Consider the following 27,931-nt stretch of genomic DNA (forward strand, 5'->3'; position numbering starts at 1 on the left):
TGGATATGCCTCGTCCATGTGGGCTCCAATTAGTTTAGCGGGTTTGCAAAAGGTCGGAGAAGTCCAAAGATGTTTCACTATGAACGTCACAGGAATGAGAGAGCACTCGTGTTAGGAGAGACGAAAGAAGTTGGGACTGTGCAGTGTTCAGAGAAGGTACGTATGGTATCTGGTACTGTGCGTGGGGACCGGACAACTCGACTCAGGACAACACGACCCACCGGACAATTCGACTCAAAAAACTTGACCCAAGGGACAACTCGACCCAGTGGAAAACTCTACCCAGGACAACTCCACCCAGCAGACAACTCTACTCAGGACAACTCCAACCAGCGGACAACTCAACCTAACAGACAACTCCACCCAGGAGACAGCTCGACCCAGGACGACACGACCCACCGGACAATTCGATTCAGAAAACTCGACCCAAGGGACAACTCGACCCAGTGGAAAACACTACCCAGGACAACTCCACCTAACAGACAACTCTACTCCGGACAACTTTAACCAGCGGACAACTCAACCTAACAGACAACTCAACCTAACAGACAACTCGACCCAGCACAATAACTAAACACAACATTTTGATCAAATAGAACATGATTATTGATGAGTCAACATTTGATTTGCATGCAAAGATGTTAGCATCAGTAAGGCATCGAACAAAAGATCAAGTTTGATAAAAACAGTAGCAAACTTGATTTTCACCCCATGATTGATTTAAACGTAACTTGCTTTTAAAGATCAAATGATGCATTGTCTAAACACTTTCAAATTTTGACGTTTTACATCACAGTTTCAATTTTGCTCGATAAGTATGAACTTTGTGTAAGTCAAAATATTGAGCTTAATTTCTGTACTGGGTCGAGTTGTCCGCTAGGTCGAGTTGTCCGTTGGGTCGAGTCGTCCTGGGTCGAGTTGTCCGCTTGGTTGAGTTGTCCTGGAACCGTGGTTGGATATGTCGCACGTTTAAGTACAGAGATAGCATCACGATGCTAACTCTGTACAAGTCGATTGTTCAACCACATCTTAAATATGCTTCACCCATTTGGGCTCCAATGAGTTCAGCAGGTTTGCAAAAGGTCGNGGGTCGAGTTGTCCGCTAGGTCGAGTTGTCCGTTGGGTCGAGTCGTCCTGGGTCGAGTTGTCCGCTTGGTTGAGTTGTCCTGGAACCGTGGTTGGATATGTCGCACGTTTAAGTACAGAGATAGCATCACGATGCTAACTCTGTACAAGTCGATTGTTCAACCACATCTTAAATATGCTTCACCCATTTGGGCTCCAATGAGTTCAGCAGGTTTGCAAAAGGTCGAACAAGTCCAAAGATGTTTCACTAGAAACATCACAAGGATAAGATTGCTCTCGTATTGCTAGATATTAAAAAAGTTGGGACTGTACAGTACTTAGACAAGATATGAAAGGTATCTGATACTGCACGTTTTCAAAAGCATTCGTGAGCTTTGTACCAACCCAAGTTTTAACCGTAGGGGCTTAACGTGCATTATGAGAGCATCTTCAGGTCTTTGAGAATCCAGGCTCGTCCGAACAATGAAGTGAAGTCCACTTATCCTCTTTCTTGGGCTCCATCATTGTTCAGTTTGCTGCCAAAGTTTGCCAAATCCGCCAACTCTAATTCGTTGGTGGATCAGATATTACGATATGAATATAACTTGAAATAAAATGAACACGTCTTTCGTCTTAAACTGCTGGGGATCTTATTCGCAGTAACGGAAAGGTAATCCGAAAAATTGTTTCATTTTATTAACCTCGCCAGCCTCAACCGATTGACTCATCTTCAGAGCAATGAGCTGTTGCTTCTAAACTCAGTGGGGTTGAAAACACACTGGAGAAGTGATCGCCAAGTACGTTGTCCATAGCCTCTACATTGTCTATTGCTTCCCCATCGATCTCAATGAGCCCTACAGGGTGTTTCATTTTTCTCTTAAAGTTTGCATAAGAGAAAAAAGGCCTTTGGATTCGACCTAACATCCTAAACCACTCTACTCTCCGTTTTCAAGTGGTCATTTTCGATGGAGGCCTCAATATTATCCTGAACCACGTCCAACTGTCTTTGGAGACTAGCCACAATTACTGGAATCGAGTTGCGCCAAAGCCTTTTTGCTAGTCTAATACTCTGTACTCTGTAAATTTGCTAAAATTGCTGCAAAGGACGGAGGTGATAAACTAACGTCGTTTTGAATTGTAAGAGAACCTGCGCAGATCGCAGCTCCTTTTCGTTTTTCCTTGAAAAAGCAAGCAAACTGAAAAATAGATTTCAAAACGATTTGGCTATTTGCTCATTTATGATATTTTGGTGTTTTAGATCTCAAATGTTTTCCTGAACTGTTTGATTGTCTTGATATTTGCTAGCCATTCATTCAATCGATCAAAATTACGCCTCTTCAGCTTTCCTGATATGCTGGAAATATATATCCTGAAAAAAGAAATAAAAAGCAATTTGTCCTTTGACTCACTTAATTTCTTGGCTACTTATCATGTCAAGACCTGTCGCCACCATACGTACAATCTTCAAGAGCTCAAGGCCCTGGGAGTGTAATGGCACAGTTTATTATTGTAGGCACAGCACAAGCCAGTCATCCCTCCAATGCTTACATACTTAATGATGTGTTCTTTGTCGATGAGGCGGGTGCCCACACAAGCTAAAAATTGCCCATATAGGGGCTGTTTCCTTGCTTCCCTGCTCCCCACCCCTGAAAATCCCCTGTGTAGCAAGAGGTTACTAATTGAGCTCTTGCTCGGATGGATTTGGAATGCGTTCCTATATATGTTCGATCTTGCATTGAAATGTACACACTCTACGTCTACTGGAATAATAAACCATACCAAACAAGTTACACCTGACAATATCAAACTTTGGCTCTGGGAGGAACAGCTGGAAAAGTTGTGGACTCTATGAAAAAGAATCCTATGCTGTTTGATGCCTTTTTCAAGAACGTTTAATGCTAAAATAAAGTTCAGTTTTGAATGGTTTTACCTGAAACTTTTATTTGATATTTTTTGCAATTTTCTGTATTACGTCATAACGTATTTACGTGACGTTTCAGACATGCCTAGATAAACACTTGGATAATTGGTAACCATTCAAGGAAGCAGTCAATTTAACATAAAAAGTATTCGTATCACATCCTTATGTGTCTTATACCCATAGCCACAAAGGGTTCGTTGTTCGACGTACTGTTCACAAATGCTTTTACCGTCAGTAGTTGAAGATGGATGTGAAAAGAAGTAAAAAACTCAAAAACTCTCAAGACTGATTTCATAATAGATACCAGCTTTCAAGGGTTTTTTTTACAGAAATTAACCAAAATAAACCTCATATCACAACTAAATTGGACTTCAATGCGTGCTAAAAAGGGTCTTTGTTTCTTTTGAAAATTTGTACGCTTGCAAAAGCAGGCGTTGAATTGCAAATTGTTAAGTAACGACGGCATTTTGACAAAGAGTGCCATATTATTTGGCCAGATCAACAATTAGCGCCAAACTTGTAAGTTTTAGACAAAGGTAGCAAATAAAGATATTGAACTTTCCAGAAAAAAATCACGTTTAAAGAATTTAAATGTTGGATTGATTATGCCAACCCACCGCTGGACCTTTGTAATAAAAAATTATGTGCAAAATATCTTTTGTCTTCGCGTTACACCATATGCAGTCCCAATTGTCGAAGGATAATATTGGGATCAACGTGTTAATTATCAGCTAATCTCAATAACGTCAATTTTTTTTTAAAGTTATCGAAAAGCTTGTTAAGGCAAAGCTTCTTAAATACCTTAACATGAAAGGTAACATTCCTGGCCAGCAGCATGACTTTTGTGCTCACTTAAGCACTTTGATGCAATTGATTTTGCACTTTGACGGCATAATAGAAGGAATACAGGACAAAGATTGTGTAGATGCTAGTTGGACATTGATAGAGCATTGGACAAAGTAGATCATATTCTAGTGCTAAATTGCTTGAACGAAACAGATGTTGGAGAAAATATGTACGCCTCTTGGATCTGATATTTTCTCACCAACCGCTCTCTACTGACTCAAATCGTTCAAGTTGAAAGCTGTTTAGGAATAAAATGTAGCAATAGGGTTAAAAGGGATCACACGAGAATTCAGATGGATTTTTCAACTCATCAAATTATTACCATTAGGGATCCATAGCAAGCACAAAATTACTTTTTGTATCATAGTTACGAGCTCTTGGATATAGGAAAAAAATGAAAAGCGAAATTAGAAATTGATTAAGAAAAATCCCATTTCCAATTTGTTTAACCTCTCTCCTACCCAAACTCTGGTTGTCATGACCCAACGCATCTTTTAGATCGTATGCTCAGGTGGCGGCCAGAGTTCCTTCTCCCTCTTCTCCTCCCCCTCTTTTACCCTCTACTCAAAGGTTCTCTTATCCTCCGCCTAAGATGAGTTTGGTCCAAAAGCAGGATTTTCTAAGGTTAGAAGGCCTAGTCAAAGATTTGATAGCACTAGTCCAACGAAGGACAATAAGCCCGTAAAAGGGCTTTATCTGAATGTGCATTGTCTTATTTCCAAACAGGATAGCACAAAGATTAAGATTTTAGAAGAATTTACCATTGAGGGAGAGATTTCATTCACCTCTAAAACAGAAACCTGGCTTCGACCAAAGGTTTTAGATGAACAACTAACTAATAAAAGAACTAATAATTATTTGTCTGCTCCCTCTTGTGTGCCAATTTATTTTTTTGGTAAGCCGATTTCAATCACATCCAAAGAGAATTTATAATTGCATTTTTTCAGTGTTTTTTTTATTTTCAAGGAATGGAAAATCTCAATTTCTTGAGTCAAAATGGTAAAAATGCAAAATACATTAAACAATGTAAAATAACAGACAATTGAAAAATCATGCACTTGTTTATGAGTAGAGGTCGAAAAAGTCATTTAGTACTTCTACTCTATTCAAAAGTACCCCGACGACCTCTCAAAATTTGTGCTGACCTCATCAGCAACTACTTAATAGAGTCAATAGGAATGAAATGATGCACAAAAAAGAGCACGGGTTTTTCTCAAATCATGAGCCATTTTGATTTGTTATAAAAGTATGGTGTAATAGGGCGACAGCGGAGTGGCTTTCAGGTTCTATTAGTCCTGATTATTCCAGATGGGAGGGGAGCAACCATCAATCGGGTGGAGTAACACTGTGGTAAGTATGGTTGCCCATGAAAGCTGACGAAAAAAAGAAGTGAACTGTGCTTACCCTTCCTCCCTTTCTTTCCAAGGGTTCCGTCATTGCAAATCCCCCCAACAAAGTGAGTTCAGCTGCAAAGCTAAAGTGGGAAATCTCTAGACCTCAACCTGAAAAAATCAGAAAAAAACGGCCAAATTGTTCACTTTTTTTAGCCCTTTTATCACTTTTTAGAGTCTTTGCCTACCTTTTGTGTCACAATTTTTCTCACAAACAAGCTAGTTTTTTCGGTTTGGGTTATTACTGGCTTTACTAACTTCTGTAAAGAATCCAATCCTCGCCATCATCGAAATGAAAGACTGTGAATTGTGAGTTGTTGCCACTTCAACTCTAAGAAATGTTTGGCCGACCAAACATTTGAATAGATTAAATTCAACTCCCTTTTTCGGTTTGGGACAGTCTGCAAGAAAGAGAGCTTGCACGTCAGCTACATCCGCTGTTATGGATTTGATGAAGTCCACTTCTCTTCTTTTTCGGGCTCCTTCATTGTTTAATTTGCTTCCCTCCAATATTCGTAGGGAATATGTAGGCCTTGTTGATCCAGCAGCAGTATTTAAGTCAGACTTGGACAAGGTTTTTACTAAAATTCCTGATCAACCCTATATTCAAGGGTTTGCCCGATTCGCCAACTCAAATTCGTTGTTAGACCAAATACCATATAAAGATTGAAAGGCAATAAGTAGATGAATAATAATCTTTCACTTTAATAGCAATGGGGATTGCATTCCCTGTTGTGGTTAGAAAAGCCCGTGAAAACCCAAACCAAAGACCCAACCCGAAATTATTTTGTGAACTATTATTCTTGTGAACTATTAATCGTTTGTCGTACTTGATGCGTTGCATCTTGGATCAGGGCAAGTTTCCATCTTCACTAAAGTTAGCTCATGTTGTTCCAATTTTTAAAGGGGGAGATAAGTCGCTCCCCAGTAATTACAGGCCGATTTCTCTCACTTCGAATATTGCGAAGGTGTTTGAGAAGATCATGAAGTTCAAACTTGTTGAATTTCTTGATATTCATGAAGTCCTTCCTCCTAGCCAGCATGGGTTCCGAGCACATTTTAGCACGGTTACCCAACTGATTGAACATATTGAGCGGGTTATTGAGGGACTAGAGAGTCATGAATCAGTTGATGTAGTTTATCTCGACTTTGCCAAGGCCTTTGACAAGGTAGATCATGGGCTTTTAGTTAACAGGCTCCATGAAATTGGGATCCAAGGCAGGGTTCTCAATTGGTTAAAAAGTTTCATTTCTGGTAGGAAGCAATTGGTTAAGGTTGAGGGATCCCTTAGTGACATACATGATGTCAAGTCAGGTGTTCCCCAGGGTTCGATCTTAGGGCCCCTCTTGTTTATAATATTCGTTGCCCCGCTTCAAAAGCTTAGTATCACTGCCAGTCTCTCTTCTTATGCTGACGATACAAAGTTAGTTTCTGGTAGGAATGGCCAAGATTCCAGTAGCCTTGCAAAGGACTTAAATCGAATCTACTCTTGGGTAACTGAGAGTAATATGGCCCTGAACGGAATGAAATTCCGCTCAATGACATTTGGGTCAACTCCTTTAAATACTCCACTCGTAGATAATGGAGGTAAAGATATTGAGCAGGTCTCATCTATGAAAGATCTAGGTGTAGTCCTCCAAAATAATGGAAAGTTCGATGAGCATATCCAGCTGAAGGTGGGTAAGGCTTTTCAAATGTGTGGTTGGATATATCGCACGTTTAAGTCCAGAGATAGCATCACGATGCTAACTCTGTACAAGTCGATTGTCCAGCCACATCTTGAATACGCCTCACCCATTTGGGCTCCAATGAGTTCAGCAGGTTTGCAAAAGGTCGAGCAAGTCCAAAGATGTTTCACTAGGAACATCACAGGATTGAGAGAGCTCTCATATTGGGAGAGGCTAAAAAAGTTGGGACTGTACAGTGTTCAGAGAAGGTACGAAAGGTATCTGATACTGTACGTCTTCAAAAGTATCCATGAGCTTTGTCCCAACCCAGGATTTAGGGTCAATTCTAGTGACCGTCGACGCTTAATGTGCGTTTTGAGAGCACCTTCAAGTCTTCGAGAATCCAGGCTAGTTCGAACAATGAAGTCCACATCTCTTCTTTCTCGGGCTCCTTCATTGTTTAATATGCTTCCCTCTGATATTCGTAAGGAATACGTAAGCCTTGTTGATCCGGTAGCATCTTTCAAGTCAGACTTGGACAAATTTTTAGATAGCATACCAGATCGACCCTACATTCAAGGACTAGCTCGGTCTGCCAACTCAAATTCGTTGGTAGACCAAATATCATATAAAAATTGAAAGGTAAAAAATAGACGAATTATAACCTTTCATTTTAATAGCAATGGGGTTTACATTCCCTGTAGCGGTTAGAAAAGCCCGTGAAAAACCAAACCAAAAAAAAAGAACAAAAACACACTCACCACTGACACAGAATGCTCCTGAAGAAAGTCATTTGTTTACCATGACATTTTTATCAAGAGAATATGTATTCTCATATCGAAAATTGCAAAAAAATAAAATTAATAATTTCGCATGAACTCAATGTATAGCTTAGTAAATACAGTAGGGTGCTTAGATTTTGTAACAGATAAAAATGCAAGAAAGAGACTAAAACAGGTTCAACACGATCTTTCCCTGATTGCAACTAGTCTACGTATATTTTTACCTTTTTGCACATTTTACCAACTTTTTTGTTTTGAATGTTTTCTCACCTTTTTTTCGCATTTTCCTCAGCTCACCTCAAAAAAGTCATTTCTGTTTAAAAGGCAATTTTCTTTCGGAATCAAGCATATAAGAAGGAGGTATTGTCTGGCAACGCAACCAATATGTGCATCTTCTATATTAACTGACGATAAAAACTGACTAGGTCTCGCAAAGGGCAAGAATAAAGCGAACACGTCGTTCAAGGCCATAATTCTCTCAGCAGCATAAGAATCTACGAAATTCACCTCAATGACACTTAGACCAACGCAATTGAAGTATCAAGCCCTCGAGAATCCAGGCTAGTTATAACAATGAAGGCCCTTCTCTTTTTTCTCGGGCTCTATTACTGTTTATCTAGAACAAACTTTAATTGGCATTCCAGATCAACCCTACATTCAAGACCAGCTTGGTCTGTTAACTCAAATTCGTTGGCAGACCAAGCATCATACAATATAAAGATAAACAGTTGAAAAATTGACGAAACATCGCCTTTCCTTTTAATTCTCTGTAGTGGTTAGGAAAGTCCGTGGAAAAGAACGGCACCAAAAATATAAAAAAAACCATTAACTCAATTGTAGAAATTCAAGTGGGCACGGAGCGAATTGGGTGCAATAATTGTCTAAATTTTCCTTCGACAAAATACCTCAATCAAGGTGTCGAGCAACATCTTCCTTAACTTTCTTTACTTCACATATGGCTAATGACAATGAAACATGGCCAAGGATCTTATGACCACCAAAAATCCTAGTCAATGCTGATTGCAAAGGAAAGTGTGTGCACACATTACGTACGCCTTTAGAGAGGTCAGTTTCTACAAATCAAAACCATTGGGCATTGGCCTTGGCCACCCGATAACCAGGGTCTCGAAAATGCACATAAGCAATGTCCCTTGGCTGGTGCGATCTATCAATTTGCATTAGGTAAGCTAGAGAATACCATTGCATACAGTTGAAGTCAATGAAATACAACAGATTCCATGGCGTAAGAGAATAATATTATAGTATGTTTCAACATCAAGGACAACCAGGCGGTTATGAGTGCATTTCAAGATAAGAAGGTGCGCAATATCGTTGGAGGGGCTGCCTTGGAGTTGGTATTCACTTGGGAACAATCACATTCCCGAGACAGATGGGATGAGTTGATTGAATCCAGAACGAATTTGTAGTTAGATTATGGATGGTGGGCCAAGATGACCAAGTCAATTGGTCTTCTAAAGCGGTAATGATGATGATGATGATGATGATGATGATGGCTATAATGATGGTTTGTATCAGTAGACTCGCATAATGTTCATGAGTTGATGAGCCTTGCGCAAAGGTCGCAGCCTGCCATCGTTGCCCAAGTGGTAACACACTCGGTAAGGGGACACTTTGCAAACCACATTCTGCTCGTCTTCAGGTCGGATGGCTTCTTCTTCGGCCAATATTTCTACCTCGCTCAAGACAAGGTCTTCAATCGTCTGGTCTTTGGTCTTCATGTTCAAAAGATAACTCAGCACCGCGTTTCTCCATTTGGGGGTGGTTTGAGCTTCTTGGGTTGCCGTCCCGAGCATATCGTCTAGAAAGAAAGAAAGAAAGATAAAAAGATAGTAGAGGGTGTGCTTTCGGAGGTAGGAAAATAATCACAAAGACGCGTACAAAGGACAACATTCCTTTGGTTAAACGCAACAATCCCGAGGGCTGGATGGAAGCACCGCACTGGGGAATATTGGGGTCATGAAAGAAACAGCCTGAACATTAGAATGATCACCTGATCGTCCAAGGGTGGCCAACCATGTTACCCTCACTGATAATGATGGGGATCGAATTCAAGCACTTGACACGAACACTTCAAGGAACAAAGACTGACCAATGGCAACCTAGACGAATATTCAACACTTACTTTTGGGCAGCGACTTATCAAAGATTGACAAGAAGAGGGTTTCCAATTTGTGCCCTGAATGACGGACGTGAGCTTTGAACGAGCCTTTGGGCACAAATCTGCGGCTCTTAGTCAAGATCAATTGCGAGTTTTTGGGTGGGTGGGGCAGGAGTTGTCCGGGGGCGTTTTTGAGCCGAAATACCCGAGCTGGTGGCGAGATTTTGGAAACCATCTCGGTTTGAATGGATTGGTCCATAATCTTTGAATGTGATCCCAATGCGGAAACTGTCATTGACTTCCGAGAAGGTTTTGATGTAACAGATGAAGAGGACACAGCTGAAAGAATTGGTGCCACGGTGGACACTAGAGGAGAAAAAAAGGACCTTATAGTGATGATCATGATAGACTAATGGTTTTAGTTTTCTCAGCAGAGCCATCGAGATCCCACCCGACGGTTGTTCCGTGGTTCCAAGTAAGTAGGTTCCAGACCAAGTTGCTTGTTTCTTCAACACTTTCGACCTTGATGAAGTTCAATTAATTGCGTACCTTGGGTATCGTCGTGGTTGGTTTCCAAGTGCCTGCGGTTTGCCCTTTTCGAGTGCAAAAGTGATGGCATATCCACAAGGGTCAGGGGCTTCAAATCTGTTCCACTCAGTGGTAAAGCCACCACCTCCCCATCAAAATGAATTGTCGAATCCAGCAAGGCTTTCATGTGCGAGTTTCGTCGTTGTCTTGAGCGTTTACCCTGGACATTGGATTGGACTACTGGAACATTGGCCATGGGCAAAGAACTATCGTTTGACAAGTCATCACTAGAAGCGATGGCCGACAAAGAAGCCACTGGACGGGGAAGATCAGATAATGGTTCCCATTGCCAGGGTTGCTTTGAAGAGAGATCCTGCAAAAAATTAACCAATTCGTGAAAGAGATGCGCCACATCCACTTGGACGAGAACTGTGGGGATGGGAATCGTTTTCCAAGGTTAGGCTACGATGAAGATTGGCTTGAGCTACAAACCAATTGGAAGATCTTGGACTTGAACGAGAGTCGAACTTACTTGGACGGGCAGGGCTGCACTCATTTGGAGCAAGATGATCAGGGGGCCAACGGCGGCTAGCCAAGAAACGACCCGCCAACCGACCAGAGACGACGACGACGACGACGATGAAGACGACGAACAGATTTTCGTGGTTGAGAATGACAACGATTGAGATTGTGGTTGGACCATATTCTTTTCCTATTGGCTGGGGATGGACTCGGAATTGCTCACGCTTTGACGGATGACTGACAACTGTTTTCCTTTTGTTTTTGACACTGGTAATAGTTTTGGTTGGCTAAATTAGATCAATCTAGTTAGGAGCGACCAAGCGTTGCAATGTTGGTGTCCCTACTTATCACGGCTGTGTGCTTGATTTCATCGAGATTGATCTCCACTTTATACCCTTTTGTGATCTACTCACCTCCAATCGCAGGGGTGTCAATAGTAACGTTGGGTTTCGGGGACGACAGGAGAGAAGAGAGGAGAACTCCCATTTGGTATCCAACCAACAACCATCCATGGGTCATCAGCCTCGCATTCGACGGTTCGGGAAGACAGAGGACAGGTTTGTTCAGACATTGTGCGTGTGTGTGTGTGTCAAATACTCGAGCACTAATTGGAACACTCTCGAATATTCATGGGGAAAGTCCCTTATATAAGTTGTATTGGGATGTGAAGACATCGTCATTACTTAAGTAGTCAAATTTTCTCTCTAACAAGAATCAAGTCATGAGTGAAAGAAGTGATTGATTCCTAGGTAGAGCCTCACCAGAGGCCGATGATGATTTCAAAATTATACATCAGTGTAACACTGAAGTTTTAGTCCTGGGTGGTGTGGCATCAAAAAGCAGGGTTAAGTTTGCCCTCTTTCTTCGTTATAAAATGCCTCTAAGGCTACCCTTTCAATGGGTTCGAATGTGATATGATGGGATGTGAAATGTATTTATTTTCAACGATTTAACTAAAGTGAGTTATCATAAAAATATTTTTGGGCAACGGGGGTCGGATTTGGTTTGTACAAGAATAGGACAATAAAAGACTTTTCAGTCCACATTTTCTCTCTTGCCATGAAAATGGATATCATCCACAATAAACAATAAACAATTAATATGAACTCATTATAAAAGAAACAAGTCTTTGAAAAACCTCTTTGAAAATTTTCCTGGACAATCTTTCTCTTTGACAAGACAGTTGTCAAATTATGCAATCCATATCCTGTGCAGTTTTTGTTATGCCTTGCTTATTAGGATTCCACTCAAAATCATATAGGCGTTTGTCGGTTCGTTTGTTTGTTTGTTTGTTTGTTACGAAGTCACACGGCAGCTCCACAGACCATATTATGATATGATCTATGGGCAGCCACAGACCATATGATGACTAGACCTCCCATTGCGCGAGGGAAAAGTCGAACACTTGCATTCACCAGCTGGTACATCAATTTTGGTGTACAGTGAGTCATGCTTTTTCATCGGCCAGCGTGGCCGGATCCTGACAAGGCAAGCACCCTCCTATTTTGGGGTGCAGAGTTGTTGACACAAAATCCATTTTCCTCTCCACTGAGGTTGGGCACAAGCGAAATCTAGCCATTACATGATCTGTGGGCTGCTCTCTCGCTCGGGGTGCCATCTGTTGATGGATGTCCTAATTGAAGGATATTCCCGCCCCGTTATAACTAGAGGCCTCTACTTATAACTATCAACATTAATTACTTTGACATTATATATGTCACAAGGCGCCCTTTAACCATAACTATATCCTTCCTTTCATGAATGAAATTTCTAATCCAGTCGATAACCTTACCTTAGATCCCTATCTCGCTAATCCTGTGACCAAAGCACCATAAACCGTTGAAATTTGGAAGGGGGATGAAAACGTCTATAATTATAAGTTTGGAATGCGTTCTATTTTCCTTCAAATGAGACTGGCCCAAAGTCAATCAAGATATTGGGTCAAAAGTAATGCCCTCTTCAAGCACAAAACAATAAAAAGGCACAGCCCTCTTGTGTTAATCAATTTCCACTAAAGTGTTAACCCATTCATTCCGTGAAGAGTTATGTGGTGAACTTTGAGAGGGCAAGAGACTTGTGGCCAATGGTGACCGGAGAACTCGACTCGGGACAACCCGACCCAGGACAACTCGACCCAGTGGACAACTCGACCCAGCGGACAACTCGACCTAGTGGACAACTCGACCCAGCGGACAATTCGACCCAACGGACAACTTGACCCAGTAAAATAACTAAACCCAAGATTATGACGAAAACAACCTGATTATGGAACAAAATAAAAGCTTGATGAGTCAACATTTGAGTTGCATGCAAGGATGTTAGCATCCTTAAGGCATGAAATAAAAGATCAAGTTTGATTAAAACATTAGCAAACTTGATTTTCACCCCATGATTGATTTAAACGTAACTTGCTTTTAAAGATCAAATGTCCAATGATGAATGGTCTAAATACTTTCAAATTTTGACGTTTTACATCACAGTCTCAATTTTGCTCCGTAAGTATGAACTTTTTGTAAGCCAAAATATTAGGCTTAATTTCTGTATTGGGTCGAGTTGTCCTGGGTCGAGTTGTCCGTTGGGTCGAGTTGTCCACTGGGTCGAGTCGTCCTTTTGCATTGCTTGCTAAAACAAGTTTATCAGAATCTTTTGATGATTTTTCGTATACTTTTTGAAAATATTAGCACAAACCAATGGGCTTGAAGCCATGTTGGGTTACCGGCATTTTGGTTACGTTTTGATTGTTGATCGACACTCAAGAAATGTACTAGACTGATGCTCAAAACCGCAAAGAAATACTTAAGAAGTGAAATCGAATTCGGGTGTTCTGAATTGAACAGAATGAGCGATAGTTCGTTTACTTGCTAGTTGTCACTTCTCTTGCTATGAAATATTTCTTATCGTTCATAGTTTTTTTTACTTTTGCGCTCTTTTCCATTGTTCTGCATTTTTTTTCTTTTCTTTCTCTTTACTTTTATCGGTTCTCAACATATCTTACAGGGGTTCTAAGTATATTTCAATGCCTAAAGCAGAGGCTTTAAAGCATATTTTGGTCCTCTTTATTTGTGACAATGTTTCCCTCGAAAACCTGTTAATGTGTTATAATCGGACATTTTCCGCGCGCCATCACATACAGTTTTTTCTGCAAGTATTGACTACACCGATGAATTGTTATAAAACATCCTTGAACGCATGATTCTGACAATTTATTGATATCCATACATTCAAAATTCGTCCAAGGTCTCAATCCTTGTCCTCATCTGTGGATTCCAAAGATCGAATTTTAGATCGAAGAGTAGCATTGGCCTGTTTTTCTTGGGCGACTTGATTCCGAAGTGCCTGATTGGCGTTTTCTAGACAAAGCACTTTTATACGAAGCTGATTTTCGCGCACGCGACGAGCGTCGCGACTTTTCTTGGCCGCCAAGTTGTTTTTGCGACGTCGTTCCCAATACCGCGGATCACGACATGCCAACCATTCCTCTGTGGGAGAGGGCTCCATCTGGTTCATTTCTGTGGCAATGGAATCATCAGGGCTGCTGTTTAGTTGATCACAATAGTAGTCAGAATCATTTGAAGACACGCTAATTGTTCTTGGGCATGAAGTGGATATGGAAGGCAAACACACCCGAGAGGGACGGCCTTGATGAAGGTTTTGATGATGTTGATTTTGGGAGCTTTGAAATTGATACTGGAATTGAGTTTCATGTTGAACAGTTCTTGAGTCATGTGCTACCATTGAAAGAGGTGGAAGCGGCGGTGTCGGTGGAGGTGGTGGTGGTGGAAGAGGTGGAGGATGAAGATCTGGAGGCATCACTACTTCATTATGAGACAGAGGAGAGGGCTCTTCTTGATCTTGTACGTGATGTCGTTGAAAACTAATTGGGAAAGATATGATTTAGAACAGACTCTCCCTCAAAAAGGTTACTTGACGTAACAGATCTAACATGGATCTAACACCATCTAAAGTGATGTGAAAGGAAAAAAACCTTTAAAATTTAAATAATGGCCATTTTTCGCCTCCTTGCTGCTTTCTTTTTTGTTGCAAAATGCTAGGCACACAACTGCATTTACTAGGTTTTCCATTATATTTCTCTCTGTTTGACGTTAAGACGCTTTTTTTAATGATACGAATGTTATGGTATACAACTGATTCTCGTCTGGAGGCTTAATGTTACTATTTAGAGCGCTTTTGTTCATTAAATAATTTTGATTTTAGGTTGGATCACACCCATGGTGACAGATATGACTCAACTGTAGCCTCAATTTTTGCTGACGTTCCCAAACTGAAAATGGAGTCGAATTTGAAAAACAAATTCGTGCGGAAATCTAAAAACCTTGACACGTTGGTGTCAAAATGTTGTCGAAATTAGGTAAAAGCAAGAGAGTTAAAGTTATTTCATGAATGAATGGCATATATCTGAGGCTACTGTTTTAGAAGTGATACATGAGGTACTTTCAGAAAAATCTGCATTCGTTTACATAAGTTCCGAATTGTTGTTTGAACAACTTAGGCCAAAAAGTTGAAATATTGCTCTCCTTATATTGAGTAGCTTATCATAAATCCATTTTCTACTAAGACTGACCATGAGCAACTATTTTCATTTTGAGTAAACATGTTTTTGCCCCGCCTGATTTGGCAATTTCAAGACATTGAAAAATTAAGAAGTTTCTGAACGTCGCTTATGTCGCAAATGTCACGAATCTGTAGAGACTACTTAGATTGATGAATACGAGAAATATGATTTTGTCTCGCAGCTTTTTGATCTCCTTGCTAATTTTCCTCGCCTTGGTAAGATCGAGAACAACATCACTCTGAACTAGGCATGGGTAGCGTCTCATTGCTAAAGTGAAACAGAAATACTTGAGTCATGGTCAGGTTAGCAGAAACGAATTTTTCAAAAGCTGCTCAAAGTTAGATTGAGCTCTGTTTTAGTTGTAGCAACCGTAAGCTGTTGAGCCATTGATTGAAAAAGTATTAAGCGAATACATTTTGTATTTAAAAGCACCTTGCACCGACAAATATACTGAAGCGGCCATTCATGTCAATCCATGAAAATCATGTGTAACATTTCTTAGGGAGGGTCTAGAGTTTGATTTTGAGGTTCACTGAATCCCGTACACGTTGCTTTGGTGTTCGTCTGCTTGATGTGATAGTTGTTGATGTTGTTGATGTTGTTGTTGATGTTGTGGCTGTTGTCGGTGATCACACATTAGGAATTGGGCCTGTTCCCAATCAAACAAGTCCGGCACTTGCGTTTTTGGCGGCGCATTCGTATGATTAATTCGAGCAGTTTTAATACACTCTCCCTTCGTGTCCCCATTTGAAGATGACGTCTCATGCAGATGTGATGAATGAGTGGCATCTCTCATGATTGATCCCAAAATGGTCCTGAAAATGGTTCGGGGTCCCAGATCCAAGGTCTCTTGAGCGTCATTACCAAGGTCTCGTGGTTCCAGTTCAAAATGATGAAGCACAAATGTCACACAAGCACCAATAATTATTCACCCGATGAATTGAAATTTCCTTCAGACACTCCAATCCGATGGCATTCAACTTGAAAGCAGGCCAATGACCATGGCTTTTCTCGTCGACATGTTTCAAGTTCAAGTTCAATCTCACTATCAATGGGTATCTCGTCTCGGTCGACTACATTGGCGCTTCTGTCAAGGGCCTCGTCGGCGGCGTTCTCGTCTCAATTCGTGCCAATATGGGTTGAGAAAAAAAATGGCAAATCACTGTGTACGTCAGGAGTTCTCCGCAATGTGAAGAGAAAAGAGGCCCAGAATAGAGAAGGCGGGCTGAGGTGCTCAAAGTGGGCGGCATGGGCCTATGATATCTAATTTTTTTTCGGAAATCATACGACCACAGACACAATCACGGACGAGTTGGTAGCCCGGCAACTTCACATGTAAAGAGTAATATTTAAAATAACACCCACACTCTTCTGAAACATGAATGATTATTATAGAGACAGGAAAAACATTTCGTTTTGGCGTTGAGTGTAAATTTCAGATGTTTTTCAAAACTAGTTTTGTTCACAACAGATACTCGTCTTGTTAGGTGAACTTGTGCTCAGACAACTATTCGCATTCAAAACTGTACAACATTGAGCAGCAAAGCTATGAGACTTAACATAAAAAGTCACTACTGCAAGACAAACTATTCTTGACAAACGTTTGGAATTTACCCTCAACGCCAAAATAAAATGTTTTTCCTGTCGCTAAATTAAGCAACACTTTTCACAGCACAAGATATTTGGATATTCTTCACCTTATCAAAAGTGTACATACAGTCGAGCAAATGTTCTGTTGCTTTCCTGTTGGTGAGATAATGCCAATTCATTCGGCGTTATTACTCCTAAAGTGCATCGGGCGTTTAGTATCCTCCTCCCCCCCTCCCCTCAAGATAGGCTAAAATGTACTTCTGGTGTTGGGCCAGACATTACATGTTTCAGACAAGCTTGTAGGCCTGCATGCCTGCCTGGCGACACACGATCAGGATTGGCGATTTTCCAGCCTCCATCCATCCAGGATCAGGATGCACCAGTTGCATTGCCTCGGTCCTCCTCCTTAGATGCACCGTCCTTCTCTGCACGCGCTTGAACGTGTGATGGAATGGGGCACACTGATCGAGAGAATGAGAAGCCAGGAGCGTGCAATGCTGCACAAATGCACTTGAATGGATGGCTAGATGGATGGATGGATGGATGAACATGTATTCAGGTTTCAAGTGCAACGAACATGGCTTTGGGCCAACGAAAGTGAGATCGAAGGCTGCAGCGGACTCAGGCCCACAGTTTGCACAGACAGGCTGATGGGGATCCGCATGAAAAAAACAAGGACGAGCAACACACCTACAGTGAGGCCAAAGATTGAAAAATCACATAGTACAGAAGCTCTCCAATCCAAAATGCGACGTTCTGTCTGAATGTACCTGGATATTGTTGCAAGGACGTGGGAATTGCCTCAAAATTAGCCATCGCCTATCCTTTAAGCCTAATGTTATATTGAATTGATTGGGAACAAAGGCAGGGAAGTTTGATTCAAAGTAAGACATCTCAAGTGCCCATCATTGATCATAGCCACTATTGCGTGGTAATTCTCTCTACTGAGCAAATTTGATTTGGACCACTTTCGTAAGCAGGTCAAGTTCCTGTCTAAGCAGTATTTTGAAGAGGTCTGGTTAGCAGTATATTGAACAACCTGCCAGCAAAGCTAACAATATGGTGCAAAAGACCCGATTAGCCAAATTCCTGATAACAACGTAATCGGTCGAGAAGCAAACCTATAGATCCTTGGATTTTAGGGGAGCATCCGCTTGGGTGTTCAATAACGATGCTAATTGCCAATCTTACCTCATTAAAAGGAAAGCCCTTGGCCATCTTATGTTCTGAAACATCTTCTGAAAAATGCTCATCCCTGGTTTCTAAGTTCCCACTTTCATAATGTGATCTCCCAGTCCAAAGGGTATTTGATAAGAACACATTGTTAATAACGTTGATTGGTAGCAACGGCTGGAAACAAGCACATGCCCCTCGTGGGATCCCATTCCACAATGATTACCCATAATGGCGATGGATCGTCTCTTCCACTATTCCAAAGTCCGGTGATCAATGCGCGGCTCAACGCGATTACACTTATACCAAAGAGTTACCCGACACATTCGTTATGGTTAGAGAGGAGAATTAGATTTGTAAAATGTAATGTATCGTGAAACAATTTTGCCCCTTCTCCGAAGAAAAGTATGTTTTCTTTTTCTTTTTTGAAAATAAATATTTGATATTTAGCTCTCAAAGTTGAGATACGATTTCGTCTCGTGTTATGAATAACGACAAATGACACTGAAAATTTCTCTCTCGGTACATCGCACACATATCCGAATCCGGCTAACGTTATTTGAACTAAGATATCCTTTGATTCGGACCTCAACAATGCTACGTATTCAGTACTTGGTGGGATCTTCATTTGGTTGTTCCCAAGTAGGAATCCATCAGCACACATTTTCCATCTATGTACAGCCACAAACAAGAGACATTTGCTCATGAAACAACGCCAAGCAAACCAGCCCTCGCCATTATAGTTCACCAAGTCCCAAACCTAGGACATAATTGAAATTGCAATCACGATTACGTAATAATTAGACTTGTTAAGTGAAGGAAAATGAGCGAAAAATCAAGTTTGGCGGCTGGTCTTGGGGCTTTATTGTCATATCGTGTATGTAGAGGAAGAGCAAAGAGTCCCAATAGGAGCGTTGAGCTACGGACTTCTAGAACTATGGACTGCGAACGAGCTTGCCGCCGAATCGGCCTTTTCTTGGTCATAGCAACTCGGAGCTACTTTTGAATCAAAGTAATAAAATAAGAAATATAGATCTCTTCAATTAGAGGGAGGTCATTTTTATACCATTTACCTGTAAAATGAATCGTTTCAAAGTTATATCGTCAAAGGCTTTCGTAGCTGACCAATAGCAGGCTGAAAATTTGAATTTCATGTAGTGTTTGCTACATAACCTTGATCTTGTCTCCTGAGTTCCCCAAGCATAGGTTTGAACTCAAATTTGTCCAAGTTCATCTATTCAACAAGATCTTGTGGTGGTATCAAGTGTTCATTTGGAATAAAACGAACGTTTTAGGAGATACAAAATTTTGGCTTACGTTCGCAGACCACAGCTCTAGAAGTCCGTGGTTGAGCTTACCAAATTTTCATTTATTGGAAGAGTTGCATTACGAAATTGAAACAAGTGTCCTTCTTGACGTAGCTTTGACACAAAATTGCTATCACGGCTCAATTTCCAAATACGAAAAAGCCGGTGATTTCAAATAGTTGACTAGTTTTATCCTACGTAGTACAGGTTGGCTGGGCATCTTTTCTGTACTTCTGCTTCACAGATTCACAGCAGTTTTTTTTTCATGGTTGTTTGAAACGCCTCATATGCTATATGCCCTATTGCAATTGCATTGCCATGTAATCGTAATTACCTACATTTGAGTAAAGGGAAACTATGATTGCCATCAATTTCATTCCATCCAATGTATCTCAAATATTTCAAACACAAATCCTAATCACATTCACCCATGTGACGTTTTTGAGCACTTTTTTTGCAGTACATACGTTTATATATTCATCGTTTTTCAAAGCCGGTAATAAATTGTTTGCCGTTAGCCTCTCTCAACCTTTACAGATGAACTGGATATAAGTACATCCAGACTCGCATGATCGTATTGAGTGGACAAAAGCGGAGGACACATAGATCGAGTAAAGGTTCAGATGGAAGTGTATTTCTCGACTAGACATGCTCGGAAGTAAACGTCAATCATAACTCGCATGACAACATCACAACATACCACCTCCCCAACTTCCCGGGTCCGAAATGGGATAACGAGATAAGGCGTCGGGAATATAATGTTGCTTGCCGCACTTCCACTCTACATGAAATTTAAATGAGGAGAGTCTTGAACGATAAGTCAGGATTCGAGGATTCTCAATCGAGTTCAACATTTGCTCATTAAAAATATTTTTCAGCGGCTTGTGATCAGTGATGACTGTAAAATACTCTAAACCCGCCAAATATATTCGGCACTTCTTGATTGCCCAGTAGATCGCCAAAGCTTCCAGCTCTAAAATAGCGTATCTACTCTCTGCATCTTTCAAGAACCGGGATCCGCATTGAATAAGTCGCCACTCACCCTCATGGAGCTGCATAAGCGCAAAACCCAGACCTTTCAATTTCGATGCGTCTGTCTGAAGGATGGTTTCGGCCCCAAGTTGGAACATTCCCAAAATAGGAGGAGAGGTAAGAGCCGATTTTACCTTCTCAAACGCGTTCATGTGTTCGGGACACCATGAAAACACATTCTTTATTTTTAGCAAATCTCTGAGGGGCTCAGCATTGTGAGCGATCTCGCTCGAAAATTGACCCAACTGGTTAACAAGACCCATGAACGATCTCAGGTCTTGGCGATCCTCTGGGCAGGGGAATCTCGAGATGGCTGCAACTTTCTCGGGATCGGCCTTAATACTATCGCGAGATATACGATATCCGACAAAATCGATCTCTTCGGCCCCGCCAATAACGCTCTTCTTGGCATTGACAGTCATGCCGAAACGGACACAACGTTCCAGAATGTCACAGGTAACGCGAACCAGATCAGGATACAATTCCTTTCCCACAGCCATATCGTCAATAACCTTTTGAATGCCAAGGCCAGACATTGCGACATCGCCTCTATAAGAGAAGGAATCCCCGGTTGAAATAAATCCCATGGGTGAACGGAGAAAACGGTATTTCCCAAAAGGAGTAATGAAAGTGGTCAATTCTTGCGACTCTTTGGCCAGCGGCATTTGCCAGTAGCCTTTGACCAGATCCAACTTGATGAAATACTTATCACGGGGTTTGAACCCACAAATGGCCTCGGCCGGAGTCTTGATGGGATGAATAGAACGAACGACTTCAGTGTTCAACCTCGTTAAGTCGACACACAGACGGAGAGATCCATCCGGTTTCGGTACGACAACCAAGGGATGGCACCAAGGTGTGGGAATATCACCCACGGGTTCTATTATCCGACTATCAACCATCTTATCCAAACTGGATTTGACGGGGTCCAATTGAGGTATAGGGATCTGATGCGCGGTATTAATGGCAAACGATCTTGCTCCTTCCTTTAAGGTGATCACCATAGGATCACCCACGATTGGACCGCGCATGGGTTTCAAACTTGAATCGTCAAATGCCGTACTGTAAATGGACTTAAGTTTGGATTCAACGTTCATGAAGTCTTCCCTAGAAGGCAAAGAAGGTAAGGAAGTAATCCATTCTTCTCGCTCTTTCAACGACCAAACAGTCGGATCAGGGATTCTTACGACCTCTCTTTCAATTACAGAAATCATTGGTTGTGGAAAATTGGGTCCAACAATACCCAGGGCTCGACAAGCATCTAAACTCAGATACGAGTCGTCAACATCATAGCTGACGACTATTGTTACGTCATGGGCCTTATGATCCTCATCTAGAGACAAATTAGCTCGGAACGAACCGACCAAGCTAAGAGATCGACCATCAACACCAGAAATGACGGAGTTTGACGAACGTTGATCTAGAGTGGTTAGTTGACAAATATCGGAATCCCGAAATTGATTCATACCAATGATAATGACGTCAGCTCCCGTATCAGCGCAGAATTGAAGGCTGACCGACTTGGACGATTTGTGGGGTGAGACCATAACGTTGATGCGGTTCTCGCGCTCACGAGTGGAAGACGAAGCCACTCGGAGGTGTACCCCACCCGCACGTTTCTCCTCTCTCCTTGAAGGACTCTTTTGACGGCAGACGGGTTGCCAATGCCCAGTACGACCACACGCATGGCAAGACGATTTCAATGCCGGACAATCCTCACGAGAATGGGTCTTGGAAAGACCACACAGCGGGCACTGCTCGGATGGTAAAGTCTTGTTAAAAATCATCTTACCCGATTTGCCCCCATTCTTCTTGTATTTAGACTTGGTCACATGGACAACTTGATCAAGAACTCCCACGGTTAAAGATGAAGACTGGTGACTGAAATCGCGTGCACCCCGTCTAGCAGTCTCAAGTTCAAGTATACACTTGCGGGCTTCATTGAATGTTGAGGGATTGCGTTCCATAACCTTGGCTTTATCGGAGTCATTCTTCATCCCCTGTAACAAGAGTGCAATGAGAAGACGATCCTCTGTGATCTTGGCTGCGTCAGCATAATCTGCCAACTCTCGAAGGGAGTTACAGAAAGATAAATAATCCTGACCCTCCTTCTGTCTCACAGCCAAAAGGTCTCGCATATCGAGGTGAATATTTCGGAGACTGCGAAGGTGCTCCTCAATTAGGTCCAAAATCTCGACCACCGTACGACCGGTATTGGTTTTGATCCCAAGTGAATGTTGGATGATACTTAAAAATCCCGAAGAACAACATTCCCAGAAGAGTCCAACCTGGGTAAGTTGGTCCCTTTGATCTAGATAAATAAGGAGCGAGTAATTATCCCATAAAGGACGCCACCGTGTGAACACTTTATGATCTGTGTCTTCCTGTAGTAACGGAGGTTTCTTCGCATCTAATCGAGGAAGAGATAAGGTCTGCCCAGACTCACGAGAGGGATGAGGTCGATGCTCACCCGCTGCTCGGAGCAGTGAAGCTTCGACATCACGTTGAAAACCGATCAATTTGGATTGGGCTTTGAAAAGAGCCTCGAGGTGTTCCTCTACAGCTGGATCTGCATCTTTGGAATCAGATGATAGATGGCATACGACCTGATCTTGGGCTTGTAAGTATTTTTGTAATCGATCGTCCCAATGATTAACAAATCTTTCCAACAACGTTGGACGTTCACCTTCTACGTAATCCTCAAACGCAGATTCGGCCACATTCCTAGCCCGTGAAAGAGCTGCCTTGAAGCCTTTACGACTGGCTTTCAAGACCTGGACGGCCTCACGATCGGACATGCTGAGGATTCGAGACGGGAACCACTGGAAATCCACAAATCAACACCACGATGGCACGGGATGGATTGGATCCAAGGATGATCACGTACAAATAACCGACCACACAACCCGAAGTCTCAGATCAGGGATAGCCGTAGACGGAACGTACATTTAAGAGTTCGTACAGACCGACTGCGCCATCGCATGATCGTATTGAGTGGACAAAAGCGGAGGACACATAGATCGAGTAAAGGTTCAGATGGAAGTGTATTTCTCGACTAGACATGCTCGGAAGTAAACGTCAATCATAACTCGCATGACAACATCACAACATACCACAGACACGTAATTTGCCTCCCAGAAATGAGAGAAGATCGCTTGGATGAGCAATCAGGCCATTTCTGATTTCTTGAGGATGATCATTGTCACCCACGGGTCCTCCGATTGGAGTTTTGGAACCATATATAATGGTGCATTGAAATTCACTCTCCGTCCTTCATCCAGCTTCTGGTTGAAGGTACAACAAGGCAGACTACATATGTACCGGTATATGGCATGTGGAATCGTTTTTCTGCTCCTCCATTGAGTTTCAACCGCGAGTGCTGTCTGTAATCAACGGATATGAATAAAGCATATTCTAAGACAAGTTTTAGTGAAGAATGAATTTTTTATACCCGGGCTCGACATGGTCCGAGAGTGGCTCGATTGAAAAGTTTTCCTTGGCCTTTTCCGAGTGTCAAACCTGGAGCGTCCCAACCACGAGTCGTGCCAAGCAGATTTTCATCCCCATTGATGAACAATCTTTGATCAAGGAAGATAAACTTGGCCTCCTCAGAGAAAATGGGAATAAATTCTCCCCCAGCAACGCATCACTAGATTTTCTGAGCGTGCACATTCATGCATTCATCTCTCCGTTGGTCGAAAACATGAACAAAGAGTATACATTATAACGACTGACATTCCTTCTCTAGATTATAATCAATGGAGATGGGCTTAAGATTTGCTTCCTCCGTCGCAACAAGTCACCCACTGTCCAAATAAGCGGAAATAACTGACTGGCCTTAGTTTGTAAGACCAGTTAGCACCGCTGTGCTATACAAGAATGAGCTTCCATTGTTACATACAGGATAACCCCGATCCCTAAATCCGAACTGAGTAGGTTCTTTCAAATTAAACTCTGATTCTAAATTTTGTAAGCACGCTTTTTCCGGGCATTCCGGACATTTCGAAGGAGTCTCTTCTGGGGAGAATGTTTTGTCAAGGTGAAGATGTTGGACCATGCAGAACAAACATGACTTGATTAGAAGAACTAATATGTCGTTGCGAGGTACAGGGGATGAATTTCAGAGTCTTAAAAAATGTGGCGAATTGTCAGCTTCAACGCAGAAGTGCAGAAGATAGTTACTCTTTGTCAATGTTGTCAGAAAATGACGTCATGAAAGCCGAGACTATCCACCTGATGCATACTTAATGCAAAACCAATGAAAAAACGAAATGGAGGTTTCGCTTTTATGGCTGGGAAACTTTGTGGCAGTTTTCCGAAATTAGACCGCAGACCCTGTGCAGCTAATACTGGCTGGTGCACCGATGAAACGGCGGTCTATAATTAATCAAGAAAGGTTCTCAGTGGACCAATCAGGAGATGTAATTCACTCTCGCAGGTCCCATTACGAAATTGTTACCAAGACGTTCCAGTCGTATAACCTTTGACCAAAAGCCTATTTATTATGAAAGTAGCATCTAAGAAACCAGAGATCACCTCCAAACTTGAGCAAATTGTTACGAAAGTCCCTTCAGTCTGTCTAAGGGTCTAAGGCAGATTAGTTCAGAACATTTTCAGATTAATATTGGACTCTTTCGGGTAACTTACGTCACAAACTTTACCCATGAATATTCGAGAGTGTTCCAATTAGTGCTCGAGTATTTGACACACACACACACTCACAATGTCTGCCAAACCTGTCCTCTGCCTTCCCGAACCGTCGAATGCAAGGCTGATGACCCATGGATGGTTGTTGGTTGGATACCAAATGGGAGTTCTCCTCTCTTCTCTCCTGTCGTCCCCGAAACCCAACGTTATTATTGACACCCTGCGATTGGAGGTGAGTAGATCACAAAAGGGTATAAAGTGGAGATCAATCTCGATGAAATCAAGCACACAGCCGTGATAAGTAGGGACACCAACATTGCAACGCTTGGTCGCTCCTAACTAGATTGATCTAATTTAGCCAACCAAAACTATTACCAGTGTCAAAAACAAAAGGAAAACAGTTGTCAGTCATCCGTCAAAGCGTGAGCAATTCCGAGTCCATCCCCAGCCAATAGGAAAAGAATATGGTCCAACCACAATCTCAATCGTTGTCATTCTCAACCAAGAAAATCTGTTCGTCGTCTTCATCGTCGTCGTCGTCGTCGTCTCTGGTCGGTTGGCGGGTCGTTTCTTGGCTAGCCGCCGTTGGCCCCCTGATCATCTTGCTCCAAATGAGTGCAGCCCTGCCCGTCCAAGTAAGTTCGACTCTCGTTCAAGTCCAAGATCTTCCAATTGGTTTGTAGCTCAAGCCAATCTTCATCGTAGCCTAACCTTGGAAAACGATTCCCATCCCCACAGTTCTCGTCCAAGTGGATGTGGCGCATCTCTTTCACGAATTGGTTAATTTTTTGCAGGATCTCTCTTCAAAGCAACCCTGGCAATGGGAACCATTATCTGATCTTCCCCGTCCAGTGGCTTCTTTGTCGGCCATCGCTTCTAGTGATGACTTGTCAAACGATAGTTCTTTGCCCATGGCCAATGTTCCAGTAGTCCAATCCAATGTCCAGGGTAAACGCTCAAGACAACGACGAAACTCGCACATGAAAGCCTTGCTGGATTCGACAATTCATTTTGATGGGGAGGTGGTGGCTTTACCACTGAGTGGAACAGATTTGAAGCCCCTGACCCTTGTGGATATGCCATCACTTTTGCACTCGAAAAGGGCAAACCGCAGGCACTTGGAAACCAACCACGACGATACCCAAGGTACGCAATTAATTGAACTTCATCAAGGTCGAAAGTGTTGAAGAAACAAGCAACTTGGTCTGGAACCTACTTACTTGGAACCACGGAACAACCGTCGGGTGGGATCTCGATGGCTCTGCTGAGAAAACTAAAACCATTAGTCTATCATGATCATCACTATAAGGTCCTTTTTTTCTCCTCTAGTGTCCACCGTGGCACCAATTCTTTCAGCTGTGTCCTCTTCATCTGTTACATCAAAACCTTCTCGGAAGTCAATGACAGTTTCCGCATTGGGATCACATTCAAAGATTATGGACCAATCCATTCAAACCGAGATGGTTTCCAAAATCTCGCCACCAGCTCGGGTATTTCGGCTCAAAAACGCCCCCGGACAACTCCTGCCCCACCCACCCAAAAACTCGCAATTGATCTTGACTAAGAGCCGCAGATTTGTGCCCAAAGGCTCGTTCAAAGCTCACGTCCGTCATTCAGGGCACAAATTGGAAACCCTCTTCTTGTCAATCTTTGATAAGTCGCTGCCCAAAAGTAAGTGTTGAATATTCGTCTAGGTTGCCATTGGTCAGTCTTTGTTCCTTGAAGTGTTCGTGTCAAGTGCTTGAATTCGATCCCCATCATTATCAGTGAGGGTAACATGGTTGGCCACCCTTGGACGATCAGGAGATCATTCTAATGTTCAGGCTGTTTCTTTCATGACCCCAATATTCCCCAGTGCGGTGCTTCCATCCAGCCCTCGGGATTGTTGCGTTAAACCAAAGGAATGTTGTCCTTTGTACGCGTCTTTGTGATTATTTTCCTACCTCCGAAAGCACACCCTCTACTATCTTTTTATCTTTCTTTCTTTCTTTCTAGACGATATGCTCGGGACGGCAACCCAAGAAGCACAAACCACCCCCAAATGGAGAAACGCGGTGCTGAGCTATCTCTTGAACATGAAGACCAAAGACCAGACGATTGAAGACCTTGACTTGAGCGAGGAAGAAATATTGGCCGAAGAAGAAGCCATCCAACCTGAAGACGAGCAGAATGTGGTTTGCAAAGTGTCCCCTTACCGAGTGTGCTACCACTTGGGCAACGACGGCAGGCTGCGACCTTTGCGCAAGGCTCATCAACTCATGAACATTATGCGAGTCTACTGATACAAACCATCATTATAGCCATCATCATCATCATCATCATTACCGCTTTAGAAGACCAATTGACTTGGTCATCTTGGCCCACCATCCATAATCTAACTACAAATTCGTTCTGGATTCAATCAACTCATCCCATCTGTCTCGGGAATGTGATTGTTCCCAAGCGAATACCAACTCCAAGGCAGCCCCTCCAACGATATTGCGCACCTTCTTATCTTGAAATGCGCTCATAAGCGCCTGATTGTCCTTGATGTTGAAATATACTATAATATCATTCTCTTACGCCATATAATCTCTCGTAAATCATTTACTTGAATTTTAACTCTTAGTTGTCCTTCGCCATCCCGGTTTAGACAATTATCTTTTGTTTTGTCGTCAGTTGCCATTTTCCTTACAAATTTTGTGGTTGTGGGAGTTTTGCGTATTTTTTCGAAATGGGCTTTCTTTTTAGGGATTTTATCAAATCTTTTGCATGTGTTTTCTTGAGCA

General features: G+C 42.1%; 4 protein-coding genes across 6 annotated transcripts; 1 reads left to right on the forward strand and 3 right to left on the reverse strand.

The window, feature by feature from the left end:
• Positions 1-8,906: 8,906 nt before the first annotated feature.
• On the reverse strand, positions 8,907-11,215 carry LOC131883545 (uncharacterized). Its single transcript, XM_059231035.1, has 4 exons — positions 10,852-11,215; positions 10,341-10,692; positions 9,816-10,157; positions 8,907-9,491 (listed from the first exon to the last, which is right to left on the reverse strand). The coding sequence occupies exons 1-4, from the start codon at positions 11,020-11,022 to the stop codon at positions 9,205-9,207; spliced, it is 1,152 nt and encodes a 383-aa protein (XP_059087018.1). The 5' UTR covers positions 11,023-11,215; the 3' UTR covers positions 8,907-9,204.
• Positions 11,216-14,022: 2,807 nt separating this feature from the next.
• LOC131883380 (histone-lysine N-methyltransferase set1-like) lies at positions 14,023-16,771 on the reverse strand. Of its 3 annotated transcripts, none has more exons than XM_059230840.1 (2): positions 15,948-16,771; positions 14,023-14,715 (listed from the first exon to the last, which is right to left on the reverse strand). In XM_059230840.1, exons 1-2 carry the CDS (start codon positions 16,208-16,210, stop codon positions 14,082-14,084), a joined length of 897 nt encoding a protein of 298 aa, XP_059086823.1. In that variant the 5' UTR covers positions 16,211-16,771; the 3' UTR covers positions 14,023-14,081. The 3 variants fall into 3 exon arrangements, with proteins under 3 accessions (XP_059086823.1, XP_059086825.1, XP_059086824.1); XM_059230842.1 differs by having other exon boundaries at positions 15,847-16,767; XM_059230841.1 differs by having other exon boundaries at positions 15,960-16,759.
• A 3,402-nt stretch (positions 16,772-20,173) lies between these two features.
• LOC131884068 (uncharacterized) lies at positions 20,174-23,314 on the reverse strand. Its single transcript, XM_059231705.1, has 2 exons — positions 20,527-23,314; positions 20,174-20,265 (listed from the first exon to the last, which is right to left on the reverse strand). The coding sequence occupies exons 1-2, from the start codon at positions 23,312-23,314 to the stop codon at positions 20,174-20,176; spliced, it is 2,880 nt and encodes a 959-aa protein (XP_059087688.1).
• Positions 23,315-25,449: 2,135 nt separating this feature from the next.
• On the forward strand, positions 25,450-27,724 carry LOC131883514 (uncharacterized). The gene is made up of 4 exons (XM_059231003.1): positions 25,450-25,798; positions 25,958-26,309; positions 26,493-26,834; positions 27,159-27,724. The coding sequence occupies exons 1-4, from the start codon at positions 25,628-25,630 to the stop codon at positions 27,443-27,445; spliced, it is 1,152 nt and encodes a 383-aa protein (XP_059086986.1). The 5' UTR covers positions 25,450-25,627; the 3' UTR covers positions 27,446-27,724.
• The last annotated feature ends 207 nt before the right edge of the window (positions 27,725-27,931 follow it).

Source organism: Tigriopus californicus, chromosome 7 (assembly GCF_007210705.1).
Source record: "Tigriopus californicus strain San Diego chromosome 7, Tcal_SD_v2.1, whole genome shotgun sequence".
NCBI classification, from domain to species: domain Eukaryota; kingdom Metazoa; phylum Arthropoda; class Copepoda; order Harpacticoida; family Harpacticidae; genus Tigriopus; species Tigriopus californicus.

Bases quoted from the DNA above. Each gene is read 5' to 3' on its own strand.
- LOC131883545 (XM_059231035.1), bottom strand. From the start codon at position 11,022: ATGGTCCAACCACAATCTCAATCGTTGTCATTCTCAACCACGAAAATC. The intron at 10,693-10,851 runs GTAAGTTCGACT...AATTTTTTGCAG, and splicing joins GTGCAGCCCTGCCCGTCCAA to GATCTCTCTTCAAAGCAACC. The intron at 10,158-10,340 runs GTACGCAATTAA...TTTCTCCTCTAG, and splicing joins CAACCACGACGATACCCAAG to TGTCCACCGTGGCACCAATT.
- LOC131883380 (XM_059230840.1), bottom strand. From the start codon at position 16,210: ATGAGAGATGCCACTCATTCATCACATCTGCATGAGACGTCATCTTCA. The intron at 14,716-15,947 runs GTGAACCTCAAA...TTTCCCAATTAG, and splicing joins AGCAACGTGTACGGGATTCA to TTTTCAACGACATCACGTAC.
- LOC131884068 (XM_059231705.1), bottom strand. From the start codon at position 23,314: ATGTCCGATCGTGAGGCCGTCCAGGTCTTGAAAGCCAGTCGTAAAGGC. The intron at 20,266-20,526 runs GTGAGTGGCGAC...AATTTCATGTAG, and splicing joins GCTTATGCAGCTCCATGAGG to AGTGGAAGTGCGGCAAGCAA.
- LOC131883514 (XM_059231003.1), top strand. From the start codon at position 25,628: ATGGTCCAACCACAATCTCAATCGTTGTCATTCTCAACCAAGAAAATC. The intron at 25,799-25,957 runs GTAAGTTCGACT...AATTTTTTGCAG, and splicing joins GTGCAGCCCTGCCCGTCCAA to GATCTCTCTTCAAAGCAACC. The intron at 26,310-26,492 runs GTACGCAATTAA...TTTCTCCTCTAG, and splicing joins CAACCACGACGATACCCAAG to TGTCCACCGTGGCACCAATT.